Source organism: Pseudophryne corroboree, chromosome 4 (assembly GCF_028390025.1).
Source record: "Pseudophryne corroboree isolate aPseCor3 chromosome 4, aPseCor3.hap2, whole genome shotgun sequence".
NCBI lineage: Eukaryota > Metazoa > Chordata > Amphibia > Anura > Myobatrachidae > Pseudophryne > Pseudophryne corroboree.
In genome coordinates, this window is record NC_086447.1 from 655,830,415 (window position 1) to 655,847,459 (window position 17,045).

The window sequence follows — 17,045 nt, forward strand, 5'->3', positions numbered from 1 at the left end:
TTTACCATCAATCCAGTGTCTTGTCCATCTTTGGTCCAGAGGGATCCCGGTATCTGGGAGATCATTTCCTCTACCTTGGATGGACACCTGTCTATAACAGCAGAGTGTGACATTAACCGTTGTGGGGTGTCTAACATATCCTGCACTTCCTGAACGTGATTCTCGGGTATATCTAAGAAGACACCCTCAGGAGTACAATATATGACACACCTCATTTTACACAATAAATCTCTCCCAAGTAGATTAGTAGGAGCCGATGCAGCCAGCAAAAAGGAGTGCTTGGTCCGCAAAGGCCCTATCGTAATCTCCGCTGGTCTACTTAAAGGGTAGTGTTGCACTACTCCTGTTACCCCCATTGCTGAAATTGTTTTACCCGTGGTTTTCATACCGTTGAATTTAACACTGACCTGGCCGCCCCTGTATCTACAAGGAAAGGTAGTGATCTACCAGCTACATCAACTGTAACCTCGGGTTCATTTCCAAGGCTAGCAATTAACTTCACTGGCTGCAAACTACAGGTGTGGCCTAACCCCTATTGTATGTTGTGACCCTCCCGCAGCGCGCTGGCAGCTACAATATGTGAGGGGGGTAGCTGAGAATTTCCAGAGGTTTGCCAGTCCCTCCTAGGTGGGTGCCTCCTTGTTTCCCCTGCGTGTGGCTCATAATTCCTCCTGTGCGATCCCTGATCCCAATTACGTGTGTTATGCTGTGAGTCATGTTCTGGTCTAGGGGGTCGATATACGTTATGTGTGTTTTTATAATTACAGTTCCGTGCGTAATGTCCTTCCCTCTGGCAATTATAACATTTTACTACATACAACTTACCATCAGGGGTCTGGGGTTTTGGATGATGTGGCTTCGTTGTCAGGGCTTTGATACTTACGGTCATCAGCTTATCCCCCTGTGACTCCCTGTGCTTGATGATGTTCCGATCGTGCTCGATAGCGGACTCTCTTAATGCAGCCACCGAAATACCTCTCCAGTTAGGTTGAGTGGTTTGTACCCTTGTTCTCAATGTTTCTTTCAAGCCGTCCATTAATACGCACACAGCTACCTCTCTATGATGTACATTTTCCTTAATGTCCTCGACCCCAGTGTATCTAGCCATTTCCTGCAGTGCTCGATGGAAATATTCAGAAGCAGTTTCACCTTCTTTTTGTCTTATGGAAAAGATTTTATTCCACTTGACAACAGTAGGGAAATATACTCCTAACTGCAGATTGATCTGTCGTACATTCTCCTGAGAGTACTCATCAGTGAGAGGTACTTCTGCGTCTAATTTACAATCAGCAATGAATTTCACAGGGTCAATATTGGAGGGCAAACATGCCCGTAGCACTGTCCGCCAATCTTTGTTTGTGGGTTCGGTGGCGTTACCTAATTCTCTGATAAACCTCTGACATGCGGCTAGATCCTTTCTGGGATTGGGAAATTCAGACATAATTGTCCTCAATTCTGTCCGGGACCAAGGACAATGCATAGCAATGTTCCTGACGGGAGTGATTCCCTGAGCATCAGTCTTCCCATTGGGGACTGCGATCACCCTGACAGGATTAAGTTCAATTACATCATTCTGGGTTGCTTCTACAATGTGAGGTGCAATTGTCTCTGCATAATGTACTGTACCGTACTTACCTGTGGACACGACCTCACCTGTCCCTCCGCTAGGGGCCTTTGCTACTGTTCTTACTGGTTGGGCCGTGCCCTCTTGTGTGTCTTGTATGGTGGCTGCTAGATAGAGTGCCGATATCGTGCTGGGCTCATCTTCTTGATCGCAGTCCTGAGGGAAGTTTAAGATGGGATACAACTTGCACGGGTTAGCATTAATACATTTATCAAGTTCACTCTTATCATATATTAGTATGCCATTGTCTGTAGCCACTTTCTCCCCTGTAATATACGGTGGTGGTGGTGCAGTTGCAATCAGTTTCCTGCTAGGGTTGGAACCGGCTGCGTGAGCTAGATCCCTTTGCATATCACTCTCTCGTTGCCATAAATGTAAACAGTTTGAGTGTCTGATCCTTTCTTTTCGGGAATTTAACAGATATATCCTAATCCTTAAATTCTGTAACACCTCTGGATTAAAACTGCCTACTTTAGGGAATGGTTCCCTATCTTCCGCAGTCATACGTTCCCATTCATTGCATAATACCTCTGTGTTTGATCCATATTTCTCACACATTATGTACCTCGCCGACCCCTTGGGCCGCTGAATATCAACCTGAACCCTGGTTGATCGTCCCTTACTTGAGCAACTGGCCCCCATCTTTTGCAGGTATTGCTTTCTCAGCTAATTCCTACAAAAAACAAAATACTCAATTATAAGGCAACGGTGCTCTCACCCACTCATGTCCACGTTGGCCAATACACCTAAACACTGTCGTCAGCGCCGGTACGTACCCAACCTAGGGCCCCTGTGTAACCTCTATTTACTGGAAATGTGTGGGAGTGACTTACCCTTCCCAGTAAATATTGGTCGTTGGAGATTTCCTGAGTGACCAGCGAAAACTCCCTTAAAACAAAAAAATTGTTACACAAATCACGTTGCGTGTGCTACACCTAGCGCTTATGATCCCGCGATTTTACGCAAAGGTCGTAAAAGGGTATCACGTTGAGCTAAATTTTGCACCCACGAATGCGCGGTTCAATCGCACAGCGTATAGGTAACTGTTACTCATCCACCGTGCGACCAATGGAATCGTTTTTCAGGCTGCGAAACCTCAGCCGGACCGTATCTGGGTTCTACGCTAACCACCTGGGCTGCGCTCTCTACACAAAAACATAGCTGACCTTTGGTCTGCGGTACTCTATACCTTCACTGACCTTTGGTCTGCGATATCTGCTACTTTGCTCCTTTGTACCTTAATCAATGTTAACGTGAGCAAGCCACTCTCACGCCACCAAGTGTCCACTCACCTGGTGTGGTCTCCTACGGGATCCCGAATTCCCTGGGTCCACAAAACCTTTATTGTTTGCACACTCACGCTTGTTCACTCATACACACTTTGGTTTTTTCTGTACAGAAAATTAACTTTCATTCAGATAAAACAGTCTTAGCTCCAGAGGTAATACAGTAAAAAAGATTTTTAAACTAAATATTGGACACTGATCAATTTGTGCTATTATCGCGTGGCTACCGTCTCGCGCCTAAACTAAAACAATGCTATTGTGTGATTTATATTTAGTGGGCGTACTTTTACGCACGTTGCGTGAACACGCCACGTGTGTATGTTTTTACGTTGCGTACGCAGTCCCGTACTCTGTCCGAGACACGTGTACAAAGGCCGAACGTCTGCAGTACTACAAATCGCACAATTCTATAAATGTAAGCGATATTTAACTATAATCACTTACTTAACACAACACACAGTTTCTACTGTACAAACCTTTACAACTAGGCCAGGCTGCGTGTGCGTCTTACACTTACTTCCTTAACTATTAACTATATTTTAACTAAATAGCAACAAATTTTCTCAGTACAGGTCAAAATTATTCTAGTAATCAATGCTTATGGCAATAATGCGAGCAGATATGCAAAGTACAAAATACAGGTGTATGTGTGTGTTGTGTGCGCATTTGGCGCCAAACAGAAATTTGCAGATTTTAAAAATAGCTTTTGCGTTCTTACCTTACGGATCCCTCCAGCATCCCTTCAAACCATGCAGGGCAGACGCTTATCTAATCAGCACTCGTGTATCCACCAACCAAGAGAAAGTTTACGGGGGATACCTTTCCGCCCTTTGCTGATAAAGTCTGCGAAAACCTGCTAGGCTGCGGGTATGAGGAAGAACCGGACGAGCACCCAATTGATAATGTCGATATTATCTTAGACCGAAAAGCTATACCTCTAGATACACTATTACCATGGAGCCGCTATGGCCGCTAGACTGAATACACGTGCTATGCACTTTGTACGCTATTTGCGTACAGAGTCCCGCACGTGGTACGTACTTGGCGTACACACACCGCGCTGAGCGTAGAGTACACACAGCGTGCGCACACACAATTGATAACCTTTAAACCTTATTAATGATACAATGCAATGATATGATTTCACTTTAAACCCTTAGCAGCAAAGTACTGCAACAATGTTATACCTTAAACCTTAAGTAGCGCTGACGGTACAAAGTACCCGCAGTGCGTACACCTTATCAATACTTATACACCTTATACAGATAAATACACTCTAAAACTCTTGCAGGAAAGTGAAGACACAACACTGTTGAAACCACAGGGTTCTAAGGCCACCGTGGATTATTCCAAAAGGTAAAACAGTACAAATCATACACTACAGGCTAACAAGATAAATCTAAACAGAATAATGGCTACAGAGAATGTACATACGTGAGAATGTTCACAAACGCAACCCGGCCGGTCCTCCGCTAGTCAGATAGAAAGCGTTCAGAGTCTTCTGACCGGCCAGGCAACAACGGTCTTTTTATACACAACTTACATACACAATACAATGGTCACTGTAATCTCATTGTCCATTGGACACAGAGATGTGTCTTTTCATTACAGGTGAGGTCATAGGTTGATTTGAAAAGGTGGGCGATGTCTTTCCCCAACTGCTCTTGTGGGTGGTATCCTCTGGATTCCCGCCGCATACATAATATACAGTAAATACAGTTAATATCTATATTCTACTTCTGCACATAACTATACGCTGGAACATGCAATCTTTCTCTAACCAACACCGGAATGTTACCCTCAAAATACCCTACAGCTGGATACTAGACCTCACCTTCCAACCTTTATCTGACCCTTCCTATCATGCAAAGGTGAATCCCTTAGTCCTGGAACTGTTTAAACTATTGATACTCGCTGATGTGGTGCAAGGGAACTATGGGTACAAAATGCACTATTTGGGTTAAATATGTAATGTTCTAATAACCCTCTACGCGCTCACAAACTCCGCCGTAAATACCCATATCACGCGCATGATCGCCGGAGCGATCCTACTCAAATTGCCGATATGTGCACGCACGGCGGACTGAGTGCACGTGCAGCGGGCATGTGCATGGGGTTAGTACAAGGCATATGCATTACAATATTTTTCGACTTTGACAGCATCATATATTCATGTAACATAGTTTTTGAGGCTGAAAAAAGACAATTTGTCCATTGAGTTCAACCTATTAGAAGTCTCCTACGCTGTATTATTTTTAGGATTAAAGTTATTTGTTGTGAATGTCGCCCGTTGTGTTTAATCCTCTTTTGTTAACTATAGTGCGTGATCTACCCACCATAACCCTGTATATCCTTATCCATTAGGAATTTATCTAGCCCATTCTTAAAAGTATTGACCATGTATTTCTAAATTGAGAGCCAATTTACCTGGAGGCACCCCAAGATCCTCCCATATGGTAATACAAGGATCAGCATTCCTTCCCGCAAATCATTCCATACATGGCTCCCAGTACAGTGATGCACAAAATTAGAGTTTTTCAGAATGAATTTATTGGCCTATCACAGGTATATGTAAGTGACAAGACAACACAAGAAACAAATACCCCCCCTTCCCCACCACCACTCTGCTATGGGACAGCAAAAGACACATACATCCTATATAATAATAAAATGCAGAGGACTCATTTACATACAGAGATCAAAAAGCAACAGCTTCCATGACCATGTATAGAACATGTGTGGAAACTTGAGTAGGGAATACCATGACTGGTGACCCCCAAAATACAGAAGTAAAGAGGTTGTAGGAAGTAGGGTAAGGGTAAAGGAACAACAGGAAAGATGTTGGGGGGATAATGGGTAAGGGTCACACAAAGCACATCTCTGAAATGGGAGATGTGCTGAGAGTTAACTATGGTATCCCGTCTACCTCAACCCAAGAACTTCACTATGTGTAGTGTGCCATAGAACAAAAGTTGTGGACTCTTTCATAGACTGTACCTATGCAAGAAAGACAATTCAGATCAATGCAAATACTTTGTACACTATATTCCATGGAGCAATGGTACCTAAATTTGCAAATATGCATATTACTCTTGTCTTTTTCCATTAGGGAGCTATAGAGTAGTGATATGCTTCTAAGCAGAAGGTACAACTGGCAATTGAACTGAAGTTAAAAGATCTTTTTAGCCCCCTGTCGATATGGATGCAGATGATTTCGCAGTGTGAACCAAACTTTTTTTTTCTAATTTAGGTCACAGATTTGCTGTCTAAAACGAAGAAGTCTGGAGGCCTAAAGGTGCGGGAGGACCAGCATCAGGGATTCTATGTTGATGGCCTGAAACTAGTTCCATGTGAAAGATATGCACAAATTGAAAGGTTGATGGATCAGGGGAAAAAAACAAGAACCACAGCCTCAACCAGTATGAATTCCAGTAGCAGCCGCTCCCACATGGTCATCACTATTCATTTTAAACAGGTATAAAATTTAGTTCATTGTTATAAAATATAGTCACAGCTGTATGTCTAGTGCATGATCAAGGAATTTTAAAATGTTTAGGCTGCAAAGTAACATTTATAAACATAGTGGGAAAATGGTGGATTAGCTATGGGTGAGTTGGCAAAACTGATAAAAAGAACATTTTATCTGAATTTACAAAAGTGCTGTTAATGAACAATTGCCGCTATTAGCTTTTTGCTTTTAATACATTTCTAACAAATAAATTAGTTATAAATAATGTACACATGACTAATGACACAGCTTTTTGTGGTAAAAAACAAAAGTGGTTGAAGCTATCTTGGCAACAAACTAAACCACAGTATCTGTGGGCCAGGCCCAACCCCAAATCTTAGTCACCTCATAAGCTCCTCAGAGCCAGAAAGGTTCACCTGCCACTTTTAATAACTTTACAGCTGGTATTTTAGAAATAACTGAATAACGGAGGCATGAGGCTCTAGAGCTCCTGCTAACATCTGAGATGCTTCAATTAGGATGACTCCATAATATTTATATTTATTTTTTTTGCAATATATTCTTACTGCTTTTAAACAAGTATATAACCAACAAAAGACAAAAGTCCAGTAACATCAGGGTAACATCAAACAGGCCAGGGCACAGATTCAAGAGCTGAAAGGAAGGGTTGGAAGGCAAATAGGCAATCCCCTGGCTGATTAGAAGTGTGCAGAATTGTAGATAATGTGGATGGATCTACAGCAGGGGTGGGGCATCTTACAAGCCATAGGGTTGCATACATCAGAAAGTCCAGTGCAAGATCGGGCTGTGGGGAGAAAGTTCAGGTGACTTTGCCAGTGTTCATATGTTGTTGGAACAGCAACTCACCCTTTTCATGCCTAACTGAATTGACCCCTATAGGTTTCCCTGTCAGTAGTGATAAATAGTAGAGGAACAGGTATTGGGGTGGTGCAAGTACTTGTTAAATAGGCTTTTCCATGGGAAGGCATTGCACGCCTTGGACGCAGAATTCGACAAGGCAAAGGTAAACGTAATGCAAATAGTTTTTCACACTATACTCCACACGGAAAGTAGATGAGCATGGATACATCTTTACCTTTCTCGCGAAGGCTTTGGCGTAATTTAATCATAGCAATTTAGTATCTTACCCTACCAAATGATATGGAGAAACTCTTTATTTAAAAGTTTCTCATCTGTAGGAGTAAGGACAATCGGCAAGACCTGTAATGGATACAAGGGTATGGGTCGTTGGATAGACACAACTTAGGTTGACAGTCATTAGGTCGACCATGGAAGGTCGACATGCATTAGGTCGACAGGGACAATAGGTCAACATGTACTAGGTCAAAAGGTCGACATGAAGTTTTTTACTGTTTTTGGTGTTGTTTTCTCCGTAAAGTGACGGGGAAACCAAATTAGTGCACCGTGACCCCTCGCATGTCTCTCTTCGCTCGCCATGCTTCGGGCGTTCCAGTTGTAGTCCACGTGGATCGTTAAGTATGAAAAAATCCCAAACAATGAAAAAGAATGTGAAAAACTCATGTCGACCTTTTGACCTGTCGACCTAATACATGTCGGCCTAACGGCCATGTTGACCTAATGCTTGTCGACCTTCAGTGGTCGATCTAATCAGTGTCTATCAAAGTTGTGTCGACCTAACGACCATAATCCGGATACAAAAGTCTGGGCAAACAAACCATTTTAATAAGGTTGGACAGAGGAAAATTTTTATAGCTCTGAAGTTCCACAATCACATTTTTTATTATATTTATAGAGTACAGAGCGTGAATGTTCTAATTGAATGCCTAAGTTAATCATGGAATTTGAGGCCCAAGCAATCTAAAATTGAGAGCAGCAACTCAGTCATGGTGTGGTATTCTACCATAGAGCAAGAGATTTTGGGGGTCATTTGGAGTTGATCGTAGCTGTGCTAAATTTAGCACAGCTACGATCATCTTCCCTGACATGCGGGGGGACGCCCAGCACAGGGCTAGTCCGCCCCGCATGTCAGTCCAGCCCCCCCCCCCCCCCCCGCACAAATACAAAAGCATCGCACAGCGGCGATGCCTTTGTATTTGAGGAGTATCTCCTGACCAGCGCAGCTCCTGCGGCTGGCCGGGAGTTAATTGTCGCTGCCACTGGCCGCAGCGGCTGCGTGAGATGTCATGCAGCCGTTGCGGCCTGCCCCCCGCAACGGTCCAGCCACGCCTGCGTTGGCCGGACCGCTCACTTTAAGCGGTGGTTTAACGCCGCCGTTCAGCCCCCTCCCACCGAGCGACCGCCTCTGTCTCAGAGGCGATCGCTAGGCAACAAAAGCTGCCGAAAGCTGCCGGCGCATGCGCAGTTCCGACCCAATCGCTGTGCTGCGACAAACTGCATCGAGCGATCGGGTCGGAATGACCCACTTTATCTGGTTCATCGAAAAGCCACACAACATCCAAACTCCCCAATTTTATCTAACAGAGAACAAAGAGAATCTCGGGGATTGGAGAACCAGAGAACAAAATCATGATAGGCTGTATGGGGTGGGTGTGAGGTGCGGTGGCCCCTGTGTCGGTATGGCTGGGCGGCTTCAGGTCGGCACACCCTAACACTTTATTAACACTTATGATTTTCCCTATCACTTTGTATATATTTTTGTATTATTTTTATCACACCACTTACATAGCACTTCTGTGCTTCTTATTAACCCTTATTAATTTTCACCTGTGTGCTGTCCTGGGGTAGCCGACCTGTGTCGACGTGATGGGGTCCTGCACCCCGGACCAATACCTAGTATTAGGGACCCCCAGTGACGGAGAAGCCTTGTCGATCGGCCTGGGGGCTTAACCCTATATCTGCAGATATACGCAACTAAGATCTCCGTATTATCTGATTATTATGTAGTATTATTATTTTTCACTCAGTGTGCATTAGGGAACACAAATTGTTTTTTCTTCCACAGAATTACCCCTCCCTTATAGCACCTGAGTGAAATCACAATCTGATTGAGCAGCTCACCATCATATGAGGCTGTTATTTTGACCCACATATCTCAAAAAACAATCCCATGGAACCGTTCTCAGGACAGGAGAATGCAAAGATTAAAGAGCAATGGGGACAACATTGTTGCATATCTTGATGCATAGCAGCAGCATTACTCAGATCACCATTTATACTCAATTTGTGGTAGCAGTAGACTAGCGAATATGTATAAATTGGGAGAATGTGTGACCAAAGGCTTTTTTTTCTCATAAACACATTGAAGATGGAGCCAAGAGCATTGTATTTTAATCACTTACAGTATGTATTTTGCAGGCAATTTGGTAATTGATGCAAAGCAAATGCTTGTCAGAAAGTTTGTTATGTAAATACTGACATGGTCAAATTTATGGTTATCTTTTTGTGAAAAATAATCTGCGGCCATGTCCAGGGAGGTTGGTTACAGTCTCATGGACTTTAATCTTCTCAATTATATTTGCAACTGTAGTCAGAGGAACATCAAGTTGCTTGGAGAGGTCTTTTAGCTTTTACCTTTAACATGCTTTCCCTTTCTGATCTCCTCGAACGATGCTTTTTTGGTCCATGTTTAGTGTGGTGCACACAATAGTTGGATGACTGTTTAGAAGCTTGAAGACATGGGAGATGCTAATTCAAGAAAGCAATTAGTTTGAAATATCACTATAATCCACCCTTTTCTAAGGGGTGCCAACAAATCTGTCTAGGCCATTTTAGAAATATCTTTTGAGAATAAGCAATAATTTACAGTATCTATTTTCACAGTTTATTTGCTTTATTCTATGACATACCAACAGGGGCGGATGGGTGTGCCGGGACGCCGGACCAGATTCCGTTTGGCCGGTCCGGCGTTCCCTCATTGGCTGCCCGCACCCCCTATGCAGGCCGCCGCCACCAGCCGCGATCACGGAAGCCGGGCAGTGTTAAGTGAAGCTTCTGCGCATGTGCAGAAGCCCAGTGAAGCATTTAAAAATGGCCGCCATCGGAGCTTCTGCGCATGCGCAGCTGGAGCAGCGGCGGACATTTTTTAAATGCTTCACAGAGCTTGTGCGCATGCGCAGAAGCTTCACTAAACGCTGCCCAGCTGCCGTGATCGTGGCTGATGGCCTGCTTAGGGGGTGATGATAGCGGCGGCCTGCATAGGGGGTGCGGGCAGCATCCATTCTACAAAGGTTTGTGTGTCCTTCAATAATCACTTCTAAAGAAGGAAATATATCACAATGCATACCAATATACTGTATTTCCAATGTGCATCTCTACACTGCATGAAGTACACAATGCAATTTCCAAATATGGAAACCAACAGATGATAGAGGGTCAACTCCCTGAATGTGTTTATATCAAAGGCTTATGCTGCTAAACGCTGCCCTGCTGCCGTGATCGCGGCTGATGGCCTACTTAGGGGGTGATGATAGCGGCGGCGGCCTGCTTAGGGGGTGACGATAGCGGCTGCGGCTGGTGGTTGGCGGCGGCCTGCATAGGGAGTGACGACCAGCCAATGAGGGCTGTATTTTATGGGTGTAGTATGGTAAGCCTGCGACCGGGCTCCCGGCGACCAGCATACTGGCGCCGGGATCCCGACCGCCGGCATACCGACAGCGTGGCGAGCGCAAATGAGCCACGCTATTTATTCTCTCTCCAGGGGGGAGAAAAAGTGTCAGTATGCCGGCTGTCGGAATTCCGGCACCGGTATACCGCTCACCACGCAGCGGGCACGGTGGTGCGCTACGCATGCCACGCTATTTATTCTCCCTCCAGGGGGGTCGTGGACCTCCAAGAGGGAGAAAAAGTGTTGGTATGCCGGCTGTCGGGATTCCGGCGCCGGTATACTGTGCTTTGCCTGGTGCAATGTCTATAATGTGTTCTGCCTGGCGCAAAGTGTACAATGTGCTCTGGCGCAAAGTGTACAATGTGCTCTATCTGGCGCAATATGTATAACATACCCTACCTGGCGCAGTGTGTATAGGAGGTTCTATCTGCTGCAATGTGAATAAGCTGCGCTATTGTGTGGTGTAATGTGAATTGCCACTGTTATGTGGCCACACCCCTTCCCCATGAAGCCACACCCCTAAAAAAAACTGCGCACCTGCGGCGCGCACTTTTGATTCTTCCTTGTAGTCAAGCCTTCTGAGCAGTAACCCTGCCCACTTGACAGACTCCACCCCCTCAACAGACCCCACCCCTATTAGAGCTGCTTCCATAAATTTCCCGGGCTGGTTTTTTATCCCAATCCGCCCCTGCATACCAAAGCATGCAGGTATACATGAGATAATAGCTTTTAATTTCATCCCTTTTATCAACTAAAGAGCTCCTTAAACTATTGTTACAGATTTTTACAAAATGCTTTATAATTTTCTGAAAAAACTCCAGGAAAATGAAAATTCAAAGGAATCCATAAAACATAGGGGGTAATTCCAAGTTGATCGCAGCAGAATTTTTTTTAGCAGTTGGGCAAAACCATCTGCACTGCAGGGGGGCAGATATAACATTTGCAGAGAGAGATAGATTTGGGTGTGGTGAGTTAAATATGCAATCTAAATTGCAGTGTAAAAGTAAAGCAGCCAGTATTTACCCTGCACAGAAACAAAATAACCCACCCAAATCTAACTCTCTCTGCAAATGTTATATCTGCCCCCCCTGCAGTGCACATGGTTTTGCCCAACTGCTAAAAAATTTCCTGCTGCGATCAACTTGGAATTACCCCCATAGTGTCTGTGTAAGTGTGTAGCTATATGTGTGCTCAGCATTTTAACTTAAGTGCCTATTCTCTATGACATCTTTGTTTCAGTTGTGATTAGTAACGGCAAATTTCTGCACTTCCCTCAGATTTTCCTAGAAGATGACATTACCAAGCAGTCTAGTATAAATCTGGTGGATCTTGCTGGCAGTGAGAGACAGAAATCATCTGGTTCTGAAGGGGATCGTCTTAGAGAAGGCGTTTGTGTTAATTTAAGTTTAACCACCTTGGGCAACGTCATCAGGTGTGTACTGAAACAGCAGTGTGTTTACTCTGTAATCATGTACCTGGATGCAAAATTATTATTTTTTCTTTTCTTTTAATAGTGCTATTTTATGGAAAAGTCTAAGGGGTCTTTTCATCATCACTAAAATGCCTTGTTACACATGACAAAACGCTAGTTTCCATATACAGTATTTATGTAAAAGACCATTCATTAATTAGGAGTCCGATAGGTCTCGGCAGTAGCATTACTAGAGGCTTGGAGGCCACTGGCAAACTCTCAACTTGGGCTTCCTATTTGATTTCTATAAACCCTTGTTTGGTTCCGTTGGTACCTACACAGCTGCAGGTGGTAGGAGCTGTATAAAATGCTGGTCGGAGGAACTCCCAGTGGACAAACACACCATTGGGCAGCCACAGGCGTACCTGCAGTGACACCAACCTCCACCAGCCTCCTCAGATAAGCGTCAGTCAGCAGGGGGGGGGGGATCAGACGGGCCCAGGAGGCAGCAGTGTTGGTGTGGTTACTGCAGACAATGATCCAGGAATACGGAAATCCTGGCTGCAGCTTTAGACCTAACCATACGACTGTGTTTATTGGGACCCCTTCATTGTTAGCCACTGAACATTTGCCAGTCTAGCCGCCCTGTACTTCAGCCCAATGATGAATAGGCCTCTAAATGAGAGTTATTGATGGTATATCTGGTTGGTATATCTAGTAATGCTAAAATGTAATATATTTATATTGTGGAACGAGAGGCACTATTGCTGCTGCCACTGCAGACAGCAAATAGCTATTCATTTATAATACACTGTAAATAAAAATAAATGTCTCATGTACGTTGTAAATATCTTAACCATTGTCATAATATATACTTACAATGTAAAGTTTGTCTATTTATAGCTCACTTTTGGATGTTTTGCAATACCAGTCTTATTTTAATAATCAACTCTACATGTGTTTTAAGATACAGTAGTAAACACACTCAATTAAAATAATCTTTTTTTGACAAGCTGATATATGCCTTTTATCACTTTTATACTGTATAGTCGCTTACCGTATATACTCGAGTATAAGTCGACCCGAATATAAGCCGAGGCACCTAATTCTACCACAAAAACCTGGGAAAACTTATTGACTCGAGTATAAGCCTAGGGTGGGAAATGCAGCTCTAGCCGTACACAGCCCTCAGTGCCAGATATGCCCTCATACTGCCAGATATGCCCTCATACTGCCAGATATGCCCTCATACTGCCAGATATGCCCCCACAGTGCCAGATATGCCCCCACAGTGCCAGATATGCCCCCACACTGCCAGATATGCCCCCACACTGCCAGATATGCCCCCACACTGCCAGATATGCCCCCACACTGCCAGATATGCCCCACAGTGCCTGATGTGCCAGATATGCCCTCATGCTGCCACATATGTCCCTCATGCTGCCACATATGCCCCTCATGCTGCCACATATGACCCCTCATGCTGCCACATATGCCCCCTCATGCTGCCACATATGCCCCCTCATGCTGCCAGATATGTCCCCTCATGATGCCACATATGCCCCCCCATGCTGCCAGATATGCCCCCTCATGCTGCCAGATATGTCCCCTCATGCTGCCAGATACGTCCCCTCATGCTGCCAGATACGTCCCCTCATGATGCCACATATGCCCCCTCATGCTGCCAGATATGCCCCCTCATGCTGCCAGATATGCCCCCTCATGATGCCAGATATGTCCCCTCATGCTGCCAGATATGTCCCCTCATGATGCCACATATGCCCCCTCATGCTGCCAGATATGTCCCCTCATGCTGCCAGATATGTCCCCTCATGCTGCCACATATACCCCCTCATGCTGCCAGATATGCTCCCTCCCCAAGTGCCAGGTATGCCCCACAGTGTTGTTACTTACCCCTCCGTCGTTCCCGCGCTGTCTTCTGGAGGGACACAAAGCGCACAGCGCGCGGCTCTCCTGTGTCCCTCCTGCATCTTCGGCGGCCGCGGCAGGTCTATTAAAGGAAGTGCCGGTTCGTGATCAGAGGTCACGAACGGGTACTTCCTGTAATAGAACCGCCGCTGCTGCCGCCGGAGATGCAGGAGGGACACAGGAGAGCCGCGCGCTGTGCGCTCCGTGTCCCTCCTTCACACTGCTCTGCCTCTGCCTGTCACTGACTCGAGTATAAGCCGAGGTGGCTTTTTCAGCACAAAAAAAAGTGCTGAAAAAGTCGGCTTATACTCGAGTATATACGGTATGTAGAGTTGATTATTAAAAAAGCAGCAATTTCAACCACATGCAAAGGGTGGAATTCAATTGTTTGAAAAGTCAGTTGGGTGTCTGTTTTTTCCTGTCTATTAGATGGGAAAAAACAGACTCCCAACTGACTTTTCAAACAATTGAATTCCCCCAAAGTGTTTACTACTGTATCTTAAAACACATGCTGGTCGGCAACTGTAGCGAATGTCACATAAACGTGCATCCCACTTCCTCCCATGTTTTTGACCATATATTTTATTTGTAGCAACATGCATTTGCTACAAGGCCTTAATAAACCTCTCTAATGCAACCCTCCGGATTATGTATGAGAAAAGTGTTTGCTCAATCACACACATAAAAGCATAATATATGTGCGGAGAGGTGACAAAAAAATTCACATGTCAATGTCAAAGGGGCATTTGCAAGCAGCTAATCTCAAGTGGCTTGCTACTTCTGGGGACTGCTATTTGCATCTGCTCCTGACCGCCCACAAATGATTCAGCTGTCCCAGGCATCTTTGTCTCGATGTGCTGTACTCGGTCCACTTTAGAGCACCACTGCCTCGGGCACAAATTTGCATGGACATGCGCAGTGTGAAATCCATCTCTGAATGTGCAGATACACCACGTCACATGTCTGATTATCTTGTAGTGCACTTGCTGATGCTGCCATGGGGAAGAAAGTTATACATATTCCATATAGAGATTCTGTCCTGACAAAACTTCTGCAGTCTGCTCTGGGAGGAAATAGCAGAACGGTTATGGTACGGTATAATGCAGATATTTATTTATTACCAGTTATTTATATAGCACACACATGTTCCGCAGCACTTTACAGATAATATTTGGCCATTCACATCAGTCCCTGCGCCAGTGGAGTTTACAATCTAAGGGGGACATTTACTAAGCAGTGATAAGAGCGGAGAAGTGAGCCAGTGGAGAGGTTGCCCCATCAACCAATCAGCAGCTCTGTATAATTTTATATATAGTGGCAGATACTCAATTAGCTTAGTGATATCATTCAGGTGCTTGAAAGAGAGGGGTATTTCTAAGCAAGAAAAAAAGGCATTTTGTTTCCACCAGCACCCTGAATGGTAACAGTAACCAGATTTAAATCCCACACAATATTAGAATTCAGAGATCTCGGTTACATATATTTGCGCAAATGTATGAATAAGCCCCAATGCTGCGTCAAGGCCTCTCTGAATTTTTTGGAGTGCCACATCCTGCACCTAGATATAGTGCTAGGGACCCCAAATATACAGAGAGGCCTCGACGCGGCTTTGGGGCTTATTCATACATTTGCACAAATATATGTAACCGAGATCTCTGAATTCTAATATTGTGTGGGATTTAAATCTGGTTACTGTTATGAATCAGGGTGCTGGGGGAAACAAAATACCTTTTTCTCTTACGTCCTAGAGAATGCTGGGGTCCACATTAGTACCATGGGGTATAGACGGGTCCACCAGGAGCCATTGGCACTTTAAGAGTTTGAGAGTGTGGGCTGGCTTCTCCCTCTATGCCCCTCCTACCAGCTCTCCTGAGCTTTCCTAGAAAAGTTTAGTTTAGAGTTTATTTTTTTTACAGGAGGCTGTTGGCAACAGCCTGCCTGCAGCGTGGGACTAAGGGGGGGAGCAGTGTCCGTCCTACGGGGTCTGAGCCACTGACTCCGCTGACTGGACACTGAGCTCCAGAGAGGTCTGATCGGTCTCCGCCACAGGGGAACCGCTCGCCCCAGCAGCATGCCGCCGACCCCTTACAGAGCTGAAGTGAGTGGTGAGTTAGTCACCGACCCCCTAGCAAGCGTGGGGCCAGTGTGAAGATGGCGGAAAATGGGGATGGAGCGCTCCTGGACGGTACCATAGGCACATAGTGCGGTGCTGTGAAGGGCGCCCAGGGCCAGCGCTTACCCCACATACTGGTCAGCAAGCTTGTCGAGGTCCAGGGATCTCAGCCAGCAACACTCCTCAGGCCAGTTTAAACATCAGAAGAGCGGGAAGACAGCTCCATTAAGGGGGCGGAGCTTCTCAGAGCGGACCCTGCAGCGTTCCAGCACCATTTTCCTGCATGCAGAGCTGAAAGGAAGATACTGGTCCCTCCACAGCAACTCCAGCTTACTGTATAACGGTACCAGGGGGTTGTAGAAGGGAGGGGAGGCTGCTATATTGACTGTGTGTCCTATTAAGGAGCTGGTGTGGGTTGGTTCCAATCTCTGTCTCTCTCTTGCCATTCTTGGGGGGGAAACTCTGTCTTACCCCCACCTGTGTGTGTGTGGAGTGTTTGGTGGTCACCTGTAGCAATGTCTAGGGATACAGTGTCATATGCTGCAGAGGATTTATCCTCCCAGGGTGGTCCCATTCCATGTAATCAGGTTAGCACTGGTTTAGCACAGATTCCAGCAAGGGGACCAGAGTGGTTTTCCTCTATCAAGACTTAGATTTCTCAGATTTC

The 17,045-nt window shown here is 45.2% G+C and overlaps 1 protein-coding gene across 3 annotated transcripts in view; it reads left to right on the top strand.

Moving 5' to 3' along the window:
* The window catches only part of LOC134910117 (kinesin-like protein KIF28), a 355,700-nt gene that overhangs the window by 24,287 nt on the left and 314,368 nt on the right, over positions 1-17,045 (top strand). For all 3 annotated transcript variants that reach the window (XM_063917785.1, XM_063917784.1, XM_063917786.1), the window contains exons 3-5: positions 6,161-6,385; positions 12,203-12,357; positions 15,244-15,355. In XM_063917785.1, coding sequence (XP_063773855.1) covers positions 6,161-6,385; positions 12,203-12,357; positions 15,244-15,355 — 492 coding nt within the window. The remainder of the gene's footprint in view (positions 1-6,160; positions 6,386-12,202; positions 12,358-15,243; positions 15,356-17,045) is intronic.